This window comes from Solanum dulcamara, chromosome 6 (genome assembly GCF_947179165.1).
Source record: "Solanum dulcamara chromosome 6, daSolDulc1.2, whole genome shotgun sequence".
Classification (NCBI taxonomy): Eukaryota; Viridiplantae; Streptophyta; class Magnoliopsida; order Solanales; family Solanaceae; genus Solanum; species Solanum dulcamara.
The window spans coordinates 2,394,860-2,410,885 of NC_077242.1; the positions used below are offsets into that span (position 1 = coordinate 2,394,860).

General features: G+C 32.9%; 1 protein-coding gene across 2 annotated transcripts; it reads left to right on the forward strand.

Moving 5' to 3' along the window:
- The first annotated feature begins 5,752 nt into the window (after positions 1 to 5,752).
- Positions 5,753 to 15,915, forward strand: LOC129892470 (MLO-like protein 11). Of its 2 annotated transcripts, XM_055968041.1 has the most exons (16): positions 5,753 to 6,766; positions 7,657 to 7,714; positions 7,852 to 8,078; positions 8,294 to 8,410; positions 9,284 to 9,344; positions 10,920 to 11,014; positions 11,265 to 11,339; positions 11,845 to 11,930; positions 12,729 to 12,778; positions 12,905 to 12,945; positions 13,591 to 13,761; positions 13,874 to 13,909; positions 14,260 to 14,327; positions 14,438 to 14,498; positions 15,074 to 15,359; positions 15,544 to 15,915. In XM_055968041.1, exons 1-16 carry the CDS (start codon positions 6,638 to 6,640, stop codon positions 15,576 to 15,578), a joined length of 1,596 nt encoding a protein of 531 aa, XP_055824016.1. In that variant the 5' UTR covers positions 5,753 to 6,637; the 3' UTR covers positions 15,579 to 15,915. The 2 variants fall into 2 exon arrangements, with proteins under 2 accessions (XP_055824016.1, XP_055824015.1); XM_055968040.1 differs by having other exon boundaries at positions 5,754 to 6,766; positions 15,074 to 15,915.
- Positions 15,916 to 16,026: the final 111 nt, after the last annotated feature.

The following is a 16,026-nucleotide window of genomic DNA, read 5'->3' on the forward strand; positions in this document are numbered from 1 at the left end:
AAAGAGAAGTGCTTAAGGGGACAGCTAGATACACATATCTCTTGGTTCTCGTTTGCGATGATACTTTTTTTTTTCTAACTTATTATCTAATGTCTATGTTATCACCAATTTATTAAGTGCAAAAAGCATAGAGTATGAGAAACGATAGCTATTTCTATTTGAATTTTTAAAAAAAGGATCAAAACAAGCTATACAAATGATTAAAAAAATGCTTCAATATTCTATTGAGTGAAACTAAGACTATAAAATTCATGACTATCATCTTATTACATCATAAACATCTCAATCGAGGCACTAACACATAAATTGAAATTAAAGGAATAATTGATTTAGTTGAGAATTTCAAATAGATGTTTTCAAGGCTTAAGAAATTTGTTATGTAGGCATTAACTCTTTAAGTTCCTTTTTTTTTTTTAGTCATTATCAAAATAAAAGATCTATTTTCTGAAACTCCCTTCATTGAATTGGCACATAGGGGAGTAGGGACTTAATTATTATTTAATGTAATTAACTATATTTGATTGTGCCTAACATGCACCTGTCCCTTCGATTTATTAATATTAATGGCATAAATTGAAAGGCTTAATTATTTGTCATTTGTGATTAGCAAATAGCCACACCCATTATCCACATGTGCCATGTTCCAGATATTGATGTATGCCTTCAATAATATAAAAATTATAATCAGCTCCCAACTCACTTAATCATTTTTTTTAATTAGTTATAACAATAATAATATATGTAGTATAATTTCACAAGTGACAAAATTGAATGTGAAAAAGATAAAGTGTACATAAAATTTACTTTTATCTTAAAAAATACAGTAGACCGTCGACTCAATTAGTTAAATCTCTAATCCTTCCGGACTCATTAATAATCATTTTTTACTTAGTTAAAGTTCCCTAATCCTTCCTCGCTCACTTAATAATATATCGAGTCAACATGGCCAAATAATACGAAAGAGAGAAAGTATTTGTTGAATTTTTCTTGTCCCCACATTTATCGAATTATTGAGATATTAGAGGCTTTAAGCATAAAAAAAGCACTTAACTTGAGGTTAAGTGCAATGGATTCCTTATCATTTGTGTCTTTTTATTTCATTTTGTCTATTTTTTTACGGATGTTACACTCAACTGAAAGTAACGATGTTTACACACACAAAACAATGTAGTTGTGCTCAACAATAAATTTCGAATTTAAAATTTATGAATTATAATAATTAAAATTATAATAGATATTTATAAATATTCTATAAATTGTTAATATATATATATATATATATTTAAAATTTAAATAAAAATTATTGAATTTAAATGAATACGAGCTTCCTTGGCGTATGTTATTTTTGATCACATAATCTTTGAGCGTGACTAACACTCACCTTAACTAATTTAGGCGAAACCCATCGGTGGCCCCCTAAAGTTGACACCAACTTTCACTTAGACACCTAAATCAGGAGATGTTCATTTTAGACACCTCAAGTAAGGGTCGAATGTGTCATCTTGACACTTTTTACACAGCTGACACCTCGCGTGTTTTCCACCTATCTGAGGCGCGTAAAAGCTATTTTTTTTAAAAAAAAAAAAATTGTTCTTTTTCTTCATCACTTTCTCCCACTGAAAACCCATATCTCTATACCCTTTTGGAATCATCTCGTCGTTTTCTCCGAGGAGAATTCGAATCAATCGATAAAGATCTCCCAACCTTTATCGCCGTTTTGCGTTCCGTCGGTGCCGACGAATGTTGGCATAAGCACGGGAGCTTTCTCGGCCACTTAATCGATATCTATAAGATTCTCAAAATCTGAAAAGCCCCAAATTTCGTTTGAATTTGTGTTCTTTTCCATTCAGCTTATTCTAAATCATATGTAAATCTGGCTATATTCTTAAAGATAATGTTAACTACTTTGGAGTTCATGTAGTTGATTGAATTATGTGTGGTGCAGACAAACAATACAACAACATTTTGAAGATGATAATTATATAATTACTAACAACAATTAGAAATTAGTAAGTAATTTTAGATTTGTATTAATCTTGCCGAAAAAATTGGAGGTTCGTCGGATTTTTTGACCCAATTTAATTTATATTTTTGTTTGTCATTATAGCTCCATATTTTCCTCTTTAGATGATATGGATAGTGTTGGGTAGGTGTTGGAGGAGAAAAGATCTGGTGGGGTGGGGTTGGGTTGGGGTTGGGGTGGGTGGGATTGGAGAAGATGACGGTGGGGTGGGTGGGGTTAATAGTTGTTAATTTTTATTTTTTTTTGGATAAAAAAATGCCACGTGTCATCAAATTATTGGTCATGATTTGATAATTATTTTTGATATATATGTCACGTGTCTTTATTTAATTCGTTGTTTTTGACACGTCAGGCGAGTGTATTACACACACCTAATATATTTTGGTGATTGTCAAAAAAGTGTCAAGATGACACATTCGACTCTTACTTGGTGTCTAAAATGAATATCTCCTAATTTAGGTGTCTAAGTGAAAATTGATGCCAATTTTAGAGGACCACCGATGATTTCGTCATTAATTTATTCTATGTCCCCTTGAAAAGAAAAAAGATGATGGGATATACCACTTTTGGAAAAGAAGAGAAAAAGTAAAGAATACTTACTATTCATTCCAAACCATTTTAATTATCGTTTTTATTAAAAATAGATAATCTAAATTATTCTCTTCATTTTAATTTACTGGTCTCTTTTTAACATGTAAACCAAAAATATGTGACTAAGTAAAGTGGTCCAAAAAATATTCAATATAATTTCATATGAACTTTAGAAAAAATAGAGCATATGTAGACATTATTCATATTTTGTAAAAATAGATTATTTTTTCAACACAAAAATGGTAGAATGTTATTAATTTCACATAATTAATATTTATATCTAATTATATTCATAATAATTTTTTAAACGACTTGATAATATAATTTTTTTAATTATACTAATCCATGTAAAAAAGTTTAACGAACAATTAGCAAACATATTACAAAAAAGTCAAGGTTGGCCCTCTTATCATTGCTTCATCAGTCCAAGTTGCGTTAAATAATTGCCTACCTTAATTGCCTTTTTATTGTACCATTTTTTGGCTCATTTTAATTATTTAATATTAATTGATGGATTCATCGTGAAAGGACTTTATTATATTTTTCTATTCAAGTCAAAATCTGCTTAAACCATTACCAATTCACTAGGCATCGTTTGATTGAAATAACAACATAGAGAAATATAAATTAATATTAGAGTACAATATGCGATTTAATTTCTAGTTCAATCTATTAAATACGTTGTTCATTTATATGAATAGAAGTATAAATCCCTACTTAAATACTTATGTCCAGGGGTGGATCCACGTGTAGTTGAGGAAGTTCATCCGAACCTCCTTCGTTAAAAAATTATACTGTATATATAAGATAAATTTTTTAATTTATGTGTATATATTTAACATTAAACTCCTTGAGCATAAGCCAAAAGACTATCTCAGTGGCAAATGGGGTTCAATATTTCGTCTTAGCTTGTCTCAGCTAGCGGGTTTGAATCCGAATAAGCACATTTTTTTTTCTAATTAGCGTGCTTAATTTTTTTTGAACCCCTTCATAAAATTCCTCGATCCGCCACTGCTTATGTCTTGAAATTTTCAAAGAAAAAAGACTTATTTAAAAGTATATCTCATGAGATTATCATGAATACTACAAATGCAAAAGTGAAAAACCATCAAAAGGACTTCTTGTTAAAATAAAATCATGTTCTATGATTTAATACCATTACAACAAATTATTCATTTGTTTTGGTTCTTTAAATATTGATACGACTTATTAAATTTTTGTATACTTCAGGATAATTATTATTGGTATTATTTCTTTTTTGTTTTTTTGTATAAATATCATGATGATCTGTAATCATGATTAATCAATAACTCTCCTTATCACCTAGTGGGAGTAACTAATTATCAAATGCACCTTATCATTTAATTGATAGCTAATTAGCTTAGTTAAGATCCACAGAACAGCTATCTTAATTGATACACTCACCATGTTCTCTTTCAATTATTTTCAGTCGTGAAAATCAAGATCTTTATCAAGAGAATTTAAAACATAATTAATACACGATTGAAAAAGTTAAGGAGATTCAATATGCATGTCTCATGTATACGTAAAAATAATTATAATATTACATTGCTTCCAGCTCCACCCCTGATCATTTTTCTATGCTATTAATATAGTAATTAATATATATATTAGAAACAGGTAGTATACTAGATATTTAGTTGTTATTATTTTGTGTATCCACGTTCTTGCATGCATCATCCACCTAGTGGATCCCGTTTCTTATTTTTCTTAATACTCAAAAAATATTTATACAATCAAATTACTTAAATAATAATTATAAGTAATTCTATCTAATTTTTTACGTTAATTAATATCTTAGAACAAATATTACTTAGCATGTTATGACATGATTAACTTAAGCAATTACTTATGAGGTAAAACCCAGGGATATTATTTTACCAACCATCTAATAAAGTGAGATATATTATTGGTCAATTAATTAAGTTCTAAATACTGAACCTTTTAGAACTAATTAAGATATATACTTAGTAAATTATTGTCGGCTTGATAAGTGGAGGATTATTTAAAATGTACAATTTATATAATTTTTCATTAGGGGTTTTTCCATCCTAAGCTCAAATGTCATGCTCTTTCCTCACATTTCAATAATTAGTAGCTACGTTATAAAAAAAGCAACTATTTACTAGATTGATCAGTTTTTTTTTTGTTTTTTTTTATTTTTTCTTATCTGACTTAGAAAATTTCACTTTGAAGATAAAATATTTTTTATCGAACCTGATTTATGATTTGAATTCAAAATCTATAATTTAGAAAAGCATACTTATTACCTCATCATGACCGTTTACCTACTGAGTTAACCAAACATGTGATTGGAATTCTATATTGGCTATGTAGATAATTAATAATCGTTACATTAAATTTTGTGCAACCAAAAAGTCTACTAAGTTCGAGAAGGAAGCATGGAAGAAATGCTTGTTCAAAAAAGTTTGGTAGAAAAAATATTTATTCGAAATGCTTGATTAGCGGCTTGATTCACTTTAGGGAAGAAACGTAACAATTGAGCCATTGTTTATTGTTAGGTATTATATGATACAATATTAAAAATTTTGATTTCCAAAAATCTACTAATATTATTATATTGAAGTTTATTCGGTATGATTCAATATTTTAAATTTAATTTTGATTTTTTATAATAAGATAAATAGATAAGCATAATTTGTTCAATTTTGATTTATATATAATTCATATAATAAAAAAATTGTGCCACATCATCTTCGCCCTTACTTCCAAAGACCCCCTCTTCACCACTTCACCTCTACTCATATTTCATCTCTCATAGTATTTGTCTATAAATCATATACAAATGCTGATAATATTTTTACTTAAATAACTAACATGAAAAAATAAGTAAGAAGTTTAGTTATTTCCTAGAAAACATATTTCAAGTAAATAATTTTTCTTCGTAAGAACACAATCTAAATGAAATGTGATATGTAGTTTTTAAAAATACTGTTTTATATATCGGTAGTAATAATATTATACATATAATTTGGTACAATATTTTAATATTTCTTTTTGTACAAATTTTGAATTACTACATCTAATATTAATATTTTTTGAAATATGCATATAAAAATTATTGTATTGAAGGTGCTTCTTTTTTCCTTTAAACTTCATATTTAATCAAATTACATTGAAACAAAAACTGCCATATGATTATTGTATAGTATTTATTTTTTGATACCTGTACTGGTGGAGGTCGATCTGTCAGTGTTCAGTACGAAGTAGCAAAGAAATTGGAGCTCCAGAAACTACACGGAAGCCATTACTCCTACTTGCTCCAGCTCATTTTCAGACATCAATGCCCAGAAAAGCTCCCACCTTGCTTTTCAATTCTTTTACTTTACTATTTACTTCAAATGACCACACATTTCTTGTCTTCTCTTTGCTTCTTTTTCTATAGTAAGTGGGGTACTTTGCCCATTTTTCTTTCTTTAATTAACATTTTCCTAAAAGACACACCCTTTACTCAGACAAAATCAGCTATTTTAAGCTGAAAACCCCATAAAGATTGGACCTTTTTGCTCTTAGTGTAAAGAGTAGTTGTTTGTTTATCTCTTCTTATTAGTTTCAAGAATCACTTTATTACTTCATATTATTTGGTGGGTCTTAGCTCTAGCCATCAAATCTGTAGTAGTTGCATTGGCAAATCAAGAATTGTGGGTCAAATAAGCTTCTTCTTTTTTTCTGGCTGGTTTAGGTCCAAATCAGAGTCAAAACATCATTTTGAAAGTTCAGTCTCTATTGGAATAGTCAAAGAAACAGACCCAAGTGGAAAATTTCAGAATGTGGAGGATTATAAAGATTCACAGTAGAAGGGTTAATGATTATTGTACCATGGGAAATGCAAGAAAGATTGGGTTTTTATGTTGCCAGTAGTACTTCTCAGTCAAGTGAAATGACAGAAAGTTTTGATTTTTTTCTGTAATTAGTAGAGTTTGATTTGAAGTTAATAAATTTGAAGTTCAGGTAGATTAGTTATAAAGACAATTGGCTAAAATGTCTGGACAAGATACACAAGAACTTCGTTCGTTGGCCTTGACACCAACATGGTCTGTTGCATCTGTATTGACTATATTTGTTGCTGTTTCACTGCTTGTGGAGCGATCCATTCACAGGTTATCTAATGTAAGTAAGGTTCTCTTTTGGTTTCCATTCTTCTATTCTATTTTTGCACTGGTTGGATTATGTAGTCTTGTTGGTTTTATTGAAAGAATTGAGTCGAGGACTATCGGAAACAACCTATCTACCTCTGAGGCAGGAGTAAGGTGTGTGTACACTCTCCCCTCTCCGGACACCACTTTGTGGGATTACACTAGTTATGTTGTTGTTGGTTTTATCGGAAAAATGCTGTAGGAGTCCAGTGGCTGAGGCAGGATTTTTACCAAGGAGTTCGTACTCTACTATATATACAAAAGAAATTGATCTTGTATATATTAGTGTGATTCTCTGGGCAAAGGGAGTTAGGATGACTCCCTTCTGTCCTTCTAGCTCCTCCTCTGTTAACATGACTAATTTTTGTTGATGTTTTGGTTTGTGTTATTCTGGCTTCTGTAGATATTCTTGTTGTATATTCTCAGAAATATAGAGGGAGGGGATTAGGATAAAAGTATGCCCACTCGTTACCATGAAATGCTCAACTTTTAATTTGTTCCATCCTTATGATCCCCTTGTGGCACCCTGATAACTTGACTTTGTAAGAAGGGTCTAAATATTCATCAATTCTTTTTCATATACACACTTCCTTTTGATTACTCAAGCTACTTAAGAATTTAATAAGCGTTGAGGTACTTGTCCTAGATTTTCCGGTCTTAGTTGCTTATATATAAAAAGCTCCGCTTGGATAGGAGTGAACGCCCAACCTCTTTGTGTATCAAGGCCTCTAATTTCAAAAGAGATTTTCAAGACCATAAAATTAATTCAATTGGTTTTGATTGTATTCGATTGATTATGTTTCTTGTAGCACCATCAATTATGGAACTTTGAAACTAACAGTTTTTATTATTTTCTCATGTCAGTGGTTGAGGAAAACCAATAGAAAACCATTGCTTGCTGCCGTGGAGAAAATGAAAGAAGGTATTATATGTTTATGTACATTGAATTTAGAGCACAAAACAGAAAGGAAGAAAAGCTCTTTGAAATATAGATTCCTCTCCTTCCAGCTCCAAACTTTACTTTTCCTGTCATAACCATTTTCAACATTTGGTATACAGAGTTGATGCTTCTTGGATTCATTTCTCTCCTTCTCACAGCAACTTCCAGCATCATATCTAATATTTGCATACCATCAAAGTTTTACAATAATGCATTTGCCCCATGTACAAAGTCTGAAGTTGATGAAGAAAGGGAGAATAAAGATTTGAAGGAGCGTAAACTTTTGATGGCTTTTGATCTTCATAGGAGAGTATTAAATTCCTTCAATCAAAATACATGTGGAGAGGTAAACTCGATTTTCCATGTGGCATATGAGACCATTATACCAATATCTTGTATCGATTATATTCTTGTTGCAATAAGATGTACCTTTAACTGAGTATCCTGCAAAAATCAAATAACTAGTTTTTTAGTTTATCGCCTTTGAGTTGCTTAGCTTCTCTCTCTTTCTAAAATTGTTTCTGAAATAGTGTCAATAATCTGAATCAAACATTTTGTCAGAACCATGAGCCTTTTGTATCATATGATGGCCTTGAGCAGCTGCATCGCTTCATCTTCGTCATGGCCATTACTCATATATCTTACAGTTGCTTGACAATGCTGCTGGCGATTGTTAAGGTGACGTTCTCTTTTACTTGTACTTGATAAACTGATGCACATTGTTTGGTGAACTTTTAAAGTCCAGTTATTTTTTAGTATATGTTAATCTATTGACCATGGCTTCCTGAGTGGCAAGTTTGTTTGTATCTGGCTTGCAAAGTCTGCTGTCATATATGATGGTAATGGTATATATCCTCACTCAGTGGTCCCCTTACTTATATTACCTTGTGACAACAGATTTGGAGTGAAAATATACTTTCTGCTTGAGCTTCCTGATACGCTTAATGTATAGACTACTAAAGAGGCATAGTGTATGATAGCTGGAGGAATCTGATTTGTTGCTGATTTTCTGATAAAAATATTTTGATGCCCATAGTGTTGTGGGAAGAGTATTGGATTTTCTCATGCTATGTCACATGGTTCCTTTTGCTAATATTATTGGTTATGCAGAAATTTATGTTCATTCAAAATTTACATTGGCAACTACTAGGCATCTATATCTGTTTAGTTATTAATCTCTTTGTCAACAAGATTTTTTTGCTTTGACTGCGACATTTAAGCATATCCTCTCTAGTAGAGGCAGTCGCTCTGCAGCCAGCTCGTCTTGAACTTATGTTAGGTGAATGAGCGACTGTCTATATTGAAATCTGTGAATCATGCCATATTGGGTATAAAGATGGTAGTCCAAAGTTCAATTTCTTTACACTTCCTTGTTGTGTCAGTGTCAGCTACTTGCCACTTCCTTGCAGAAGTAGCCATGTATGTCCTGCACAATGACCACTTTCTGGTCTTTATCCTCATTATCATCACTTCTCTCTTCTTCTTTACTTCTGTAAACTCTATTCACATGTTCTGCATCTCTAGCTGCCTGATAAGTGAAAATCTGGCCAGGTCCACAGTTGGAGGGAGTGGGAAGATCAAGCTCAAAATGATAGACATGACGTACTAACTGGTAAGTTATATTTGCATGTGATTTATCAAAAAGTAATCTTGTTCTCTAGCTTCTACCAGTTTTCTTGTAATCATTGTGGATGAAGTCTGCTGGTTTCAAAATTTTATTTTAACAAGAGATGTAATTTTAAATCTGTTCAGCACAAGAAAACAAAAGGCCTTAATATTATTTATCTAAAAGAAAAATCATAAGGGCCTTTATAATTAGAAAGAAAGTAGCTGTGTCAAGAACCATGCATGTCTTGTGATGGAGATGGAGCAACACAAAGTATCAGTTAGTGTATGAATCTTTGTACTTGAAGTATAAGTGGACTCTGATAACCGAAATCTCCAGAGACTTGAGGATGTATATGCGTAGGCTGATGTCTGAAGTTGAGTATTTGGAGGCAAGTTGAAAGCTAAAGAAAGTTGATGGGTTTCCTTCAACTTTGAATATGTATATTCACAGGACTATTTTGTGTCTAAATTGGACATTGTCTTGAACTTACAGGTTAAGTAAGATCCGGATAGAGGATTATTATTATCTCACAAGATACTTCTTTCCCTAAGCTGTCATGACCATTCACAGTTCGTCTTAAACAATCAGCTACCACGTAGAATAATTCACTCTGGAGAACTGTATCAAAGATTCTCTAAAGTGAATTATTCTACTTGATAGCTCATTGTTTAAAGGCATAACCTGAACATGGCTCCATTACTTACAAAATCATTTAGTTCTCTTTTTGGTAAAGAAGATCTTTTCTTTCTCCTCATTTCTTTTTCTTCATGTTTTTCTCCTTCACTTTACCTCTATGCTTCTGTTCATAATTTTTCTATGGCAATGTTGTAATTCGGTGGCGTAGCTAGGAAAATTATATACAAGGGGATTCGAAAAAATATTAAAATGTCACATTTGGGATTCAACCTATGAGCTAAAGCATTTTTCGAACCCCTTTGTCAATGCACTAGAATCTTCTCTTATGTCAAGAGTATTCAATAGTTCATAAACAACCAGAAAATCTTATTTTTCCGCTGTTTGCAGAGTATAATTTTTCCGATTAAGGGGATTCAATTGAAACCCCTTGGCTCTACTAGTTCCACCCCTATGCACCACGAAAGACTAATTCATTCTTTTCTCGTCATGTTTGGAGATGACAATATTGATGCTAATCTTTACATCAGTATCATGGTACTTTTTTTTCAATATTGTTATTATCCCATTGTGGTCTTTCCAGGAGCAAACATGTATTTTTGCCAATTATTTCTGTTTCTAGACAATTATTGTTTGGTATTTTATTGATTAATGCCAGAATTTCTCTACCTGGATATCTATCAGGTAGCTATCTTCAGATGTTATGTTTGCTTTTTCCTTCTGTTTGGGGTGGTGGGAGATGCATGCGGAATTTATACCGGGGCAATTTATACATCAGTCCTGCTTGGTATTTATTGAGGAGATCAGCTGTTTATTCTTCTAGAAATGTCTCAAAACCTCAATCTGTGCCCCTTTGAATTGCTTAATGGGGAGAAATCCATCATGTTATTTACTTTGATAGAACTTTAAAAAAGCTAAAAGAAACTGAACTCTTTTCTATCGCAGAAATTTCTAGAGCCAAGACATTCCGAAGGCAGTCGACTTTTGTCAGAGTTCACACATCAAGTCCACTCGCCAGGAACCATTTCCTTGTTTGGGTGGTTAGTTCTTATATATTTCTTACTAGATTCTGATTTCCCTAGCCCTCACATAATTTATTCATCCAAATTGAATAAATAAAACATTTGCTCTTTAATAGTTAGACTTTTGGATGAGGTGGTTCCCACAATTATATGGTATCAAAGTAGTATTCTAATTTCGAATCTAAAGTTACTCGTACTGACTCACGTATTTCTTTTTCCTTTTTTGATTGGTATTGAGTATAATGTTTGTTTCTATCATATTTCGCAGACCTGTTTCTTCCGTCAGTTTGGCTGCACAGTTGTTCGTGCCGATTACCTTACTCTGCGCAAGGGTTTTATCATGGTATGGATCCAAGCATGAACCACTTCCCTTTAAGAAGCTTCTAGCATTTTGAAAGAACTAATAACTTGCAAAACATTAAGTAAAATATTTGAATGCTTTTGAAGGCAGTACTGTGGAGTATCTTAGAAGTTAAAAAGTAGTTAGGATGTGAAATTTGTTAGTCTAGTTTTGAGGAAATTACTAGGTCACAAAAAGACATCTGATAATTAGAAGCAGCTCATAGCACAGTTTAATGAGCAGGAAATTTGAAATAGACAATCGTGATAAAATTACAACTGATGCACATTATCAAGATGGGAATACTTCCTTTCAAAATTAGACATGAACTAAGCCTGTGTTAGTTAATCGAAAAGATTAGGATGCTATGTAGCAAGCCCGGATCATTTTGAGTTATCTTCATGTTTGTATCACTGATTTTCTTTTCATCACAAGAGTGTCTCTAGATATGATAGAGATTTCTGTTATAGATTACTAGTTACGACCTTTCTCCTCTTATTCATGGCAGAATCACAACCTTACATCAAACTATGATTTTCACAGCTATATGATTCGCTCGATGGAAGAAGAATTCCAAAGAATAGTTGGTGTAAGGTAAGAACAAAAGTTCTCCTTCCCCATTTTCATCCTCTTCTTTGACTAGGCAGAGAGTTAAAAGTTGTTTAAATAGAAGTGGGCCATACGTGGAGAGAAGTTCATTTTGATTAGTTCTAAGATTTGATGAAAAGTGGATCTAATCTAACTTTTGAGTGAGCATAATACTGAAAGTAATTATGTAATAATGATGGGAAACATTTTCCATTTATGGAAATTAGGTATAGTAATCAAAGAGTAATTACGAATGACTGGAAACAGTTTCCCATTTAAAGGAGAGTAGGCACCTTTTATGACTACGGAAAAAGGAACAATCTTTATGGGACACTGGAGTACCACGAAGAGCCCCTCGTGCGGCATCCCACAAAGAGCTCATCATCTTCTTCAGTATAATAAACTTGAATACTCAGATGTTACCACAACTGTTCTGTATGCAACACCTGCCTATGTGTACAAGCATTAAGCCCAAGTAATGTTTTCCCCAGTTAAGTCCTTAACTGGTGTCAAGTGTTGCATAAAGAATGTAGTCAGGTGGCATTGTGCCCGATGGGATGAGTAATGAGTTTAGTATTTTTTGTTCTTAGTTGTTTTTCCCTTTACGATGGCTTCTGTGTCGTCTTTTGTTCAATGCATCCCTTCCATACTAAATGATCATTGGATAGCACAATAATCGTGGAAAACACTAGAGTAAAGCAATATTAATTTAAAGTCTACTATTTCAACAGTTCTTGCTTGCCTTCCTTCATTGGTTTCTTAATTGAACCTTCCTCTCATAACTTTTGTGTTGTATCTTTGTAGTGGCCCTCTCTGGGGATTCGTGGTGGGATTTATGCTGTTTAATGTAAAAGGTACTTCATCCTCCATTGTTTGGAATGAGGAATTTATACCACTTTCTTTTTCGTCATTATATAAGCTTGCATTTTTCTGCTCCACAACGTTGTTGCATGCATGACCAATTGAACTTTAACATGCAGGATCGAATCTGTATTTCTGGATAGCGTTAATTCCTATCATTGTAAGTGTTTCCATTGCAACTCTGTTTTGAGACTCTTCGTAAGTGCATGAATATGCATGTGTATGTATATAAACCAATGCTTATTTCCTTTTTCTGTTATTCCTTATGGAGTAGTTGTAGACTTGACTATGACCCTGCAAGAGTCATCTTTCTTAGTTTAGAACTTGGAGCAGGTTACAAACATTTCAGTTGTTCAATTTCGTTTTTCAGGAGATACACTTGGAGTAAGCCCTTTAACTACCTAGAGTTTTATCCCACCCGCCCAGAGGAATTAATGAAAAAAGAAAATAAACTGAGTCAAATGAGGACATGGTTGAGTTAAAATACATATATATGGAAGAAAATATGTTTGCTTTATCGCACCCAAGGATGTGGCCTAATGGTCAATGAAGTGGTTGAGAACCATGAGGTCGCAGGTACAAATCCCAATAGAAACAAAAACCACGGTTATCAAAAGAAATATATGTTTGCTTTATCTAGAGGGTGAAAGTAGTGTTGGAAATACTGTAGTCCCAACATTTAATTCTCCTCCTTGGGATAGTAAGATATTTATCTCTTCCCTTATATTCTGAAATCTAGTATATTGTATGAACTTATGGATGTGATAGAAGATATAGATAGTCGTTTACTTGTGCTTCTGTGCAGCTTGTCCTACTCGTGGGTACAAAACTGCAGCATGTAATCGCAACCTTGGCATTGGAAAGTGCTGGAATCACTGGCTCATTCTCAAGGGCAAAGCTAAAACCACGAGACGAACTTTTTTGGTTCAAAAAACCAGAATTACTTTTGTCCTTGATTCATTTTGTCCTTTTCCAGGTTGGTTTATACAATCGTACTTCATTTTTTTAATTATTTCATCCATCTAGTATCTACTAACTTTCTTTAGTGTCCTATACACTAACTTGTTTTTGCATGTTTACTCTTGCAGAATGCATTTGAGCTAGCTTCATTTTTTTGGTTCTGGGTATTCCCTGGTCCCTTTCTCATAGTTCTTTTTTTCTGGACCATTTTACTTAACATTTAATACCTAGTCAAAGCACTTCCCTTTTAACTGTATTAATATTCGCGATCATTAGTATTTGACATTGGCAAGTTCCCTGAAATACTATTGAATTTTTCCTTTTTACTCAAATTCTTTCTCAGGGTTAGACAAAACCATGTTTTCTCCCTTAAATACTTTCTTAGACAAAACCATATTCTCTATTTCATGTGCTCGTATAATATGTTCTACCACATGCATATGTTGTTTCTACGTGTAGTAGACACTAATGTTCTGAATGTATGAGTTTTGACAAAGTTACATATTTATTCCAGTGGCAATTTGGGTATAACTCATGCTTCATAAAGAACCACACACTTGTGTATCTACGACTAATTATGGGGTATGTGTAATTACGAACTGTATTTGTATGTATTGTTTAAGGTTTGACATTTACCAACGTATGTCTATTTATCACAACGGTCTAAACCTATGCTGTTGTTTGTCACACAGGTTTTCTGGACAATTCCTTTGCAGTTATAGTACCTTGCCACTCTATGCCCTGGTTACACAGGTATTATGTCACGATGGATATAGATAAATTGAGAAGTCGGAATTAAGTATGATCCTCTCGTTAACATTCGACTTTGTACAACATTACCCTTCTGGTCTTCTACAATATTCTCATAACCACCTTAAGGTTATGGATGACATGTCTCAAATTTTCTAGTTTCGTTTTCCTTTCTTCTTTTGCTTCTTCCTCATGACAAACAGCACCAAATAGATGGGAGACAGCAAAAACTGGAGTGGGTGAGGTAAATGAGGACGATGATGTAGAGGAAAGGAAAGGGGCTTTTGCTTTTTTCTGTTCTCTTTAGCTACATTTTAAAAATCATGAATATGCTATTTCAGTCTTTAATGTGGTCTACTTTAAACTATCAACGTATGTCCAGGATCGAGGTAATCATCATAATAAGATCTCCTTGATCATCCTAGAAATGTTAAACTTTACGAACTACTTCAACTATGCTATAACTCTGCATGTTGCACTTCCACAGTTAACTCGTGAATTGGACTAATAAATGAGATTGTAGATATTAATATTTTTCAAGAACAAAGCTTTGAACATGTTATATTGCTTCTTTGCAGATGGGTACAAACTATAAGGCTGCATTGATTCCACAGAGAATTAGAGACACGATCCATGGATGGGGAAAGGCAGCAAAAAGAAAAAGGAGGATGCGTATGTTCCCAGATGATTCCACTGTGCACACTGATACAAGCACAGTGATGTCACTCGAGGAATGTGATCACCAGTTGGTTGATAGCCCTAGTACAGTGCATGGTTTAGGTACAGAAATTGAGTTACAACCGCCAACAACTGTCACGAAGGATCATCATTCAGTAACAATTAACGACACATCAAGTCGTGTTGGTACTCCTCTCCTTCGACCTTGTGCCTCTATTTCTTCTGCAACTTCCCCAAGTCTTCCACCTGAATTAATAGCAAGATCATCTTCAATGCCTGCTAGAGGACATTTGAGTTTGGATAACGATTAAACCATCATAGTGAAGTCAGAAAACAACACGAAGTGAAGTTGGTGTTAATTCTTTTGCAGGTTTGTTTAACGTTGCATATAACATATATACTTGAAGATGTTTGACACGTGCATTCAAAGAAATATACAGGTAGGAAAGAAATAGTTTCTATAGTTGTAAAAATATTTGCCCCCAAAACGCTCTGGATTGAAAAATCTATAATGGCTGTTTCTCTATGTAGTATCCCTTGTATAATCAGTTACACACATGAGATATCTAGGTAAGAGCATCTTAAAGCTTGTATGTTTTCCCTTGTCAAATAGTTAAAGAGTCTAACTTATGTACTCCGACAATTTGGAGAATTTATATACTATCAATGTGTACTTTAATATGTCGCAACAGATAACTTGTCTTATTTTTCATATTAGTAATTTCTCTTTTTTGGACGATTACATAGTAGTTATCATTTCAATTACTGAGAGTATATAACTCTTTTACAAACAAGGGTGTCATTTTTAGTACTGATAAAGGCTAAAAGCCATGGCCTATGCAGGTGTTAGCTT

Bases quoted from the DNA above. Each gene is read 5' to 3' on its own strand.
- LOC129892470 (XM_055968040.1), top strand. From the start codon at position 6,638: ATGTCTGGACAAGATACACAAGAACTTCGTTCGTTGGCCTTGACACCA. The intron at 9,345-10,919 runs GTAAGTTATATT...TTTCTATCGCAG, and splicing joins TAGACATGACGTACTAACTG to AAATTTCTAGAGCCAAGACA. The intron at 11,931-12,728 runs GTAAGAACAAAA...GTATCTTTGTAG, and splicing joins CAAAGAATAGTTGGTGTAAG to TGGCCCTCTCTGGGGATTCG.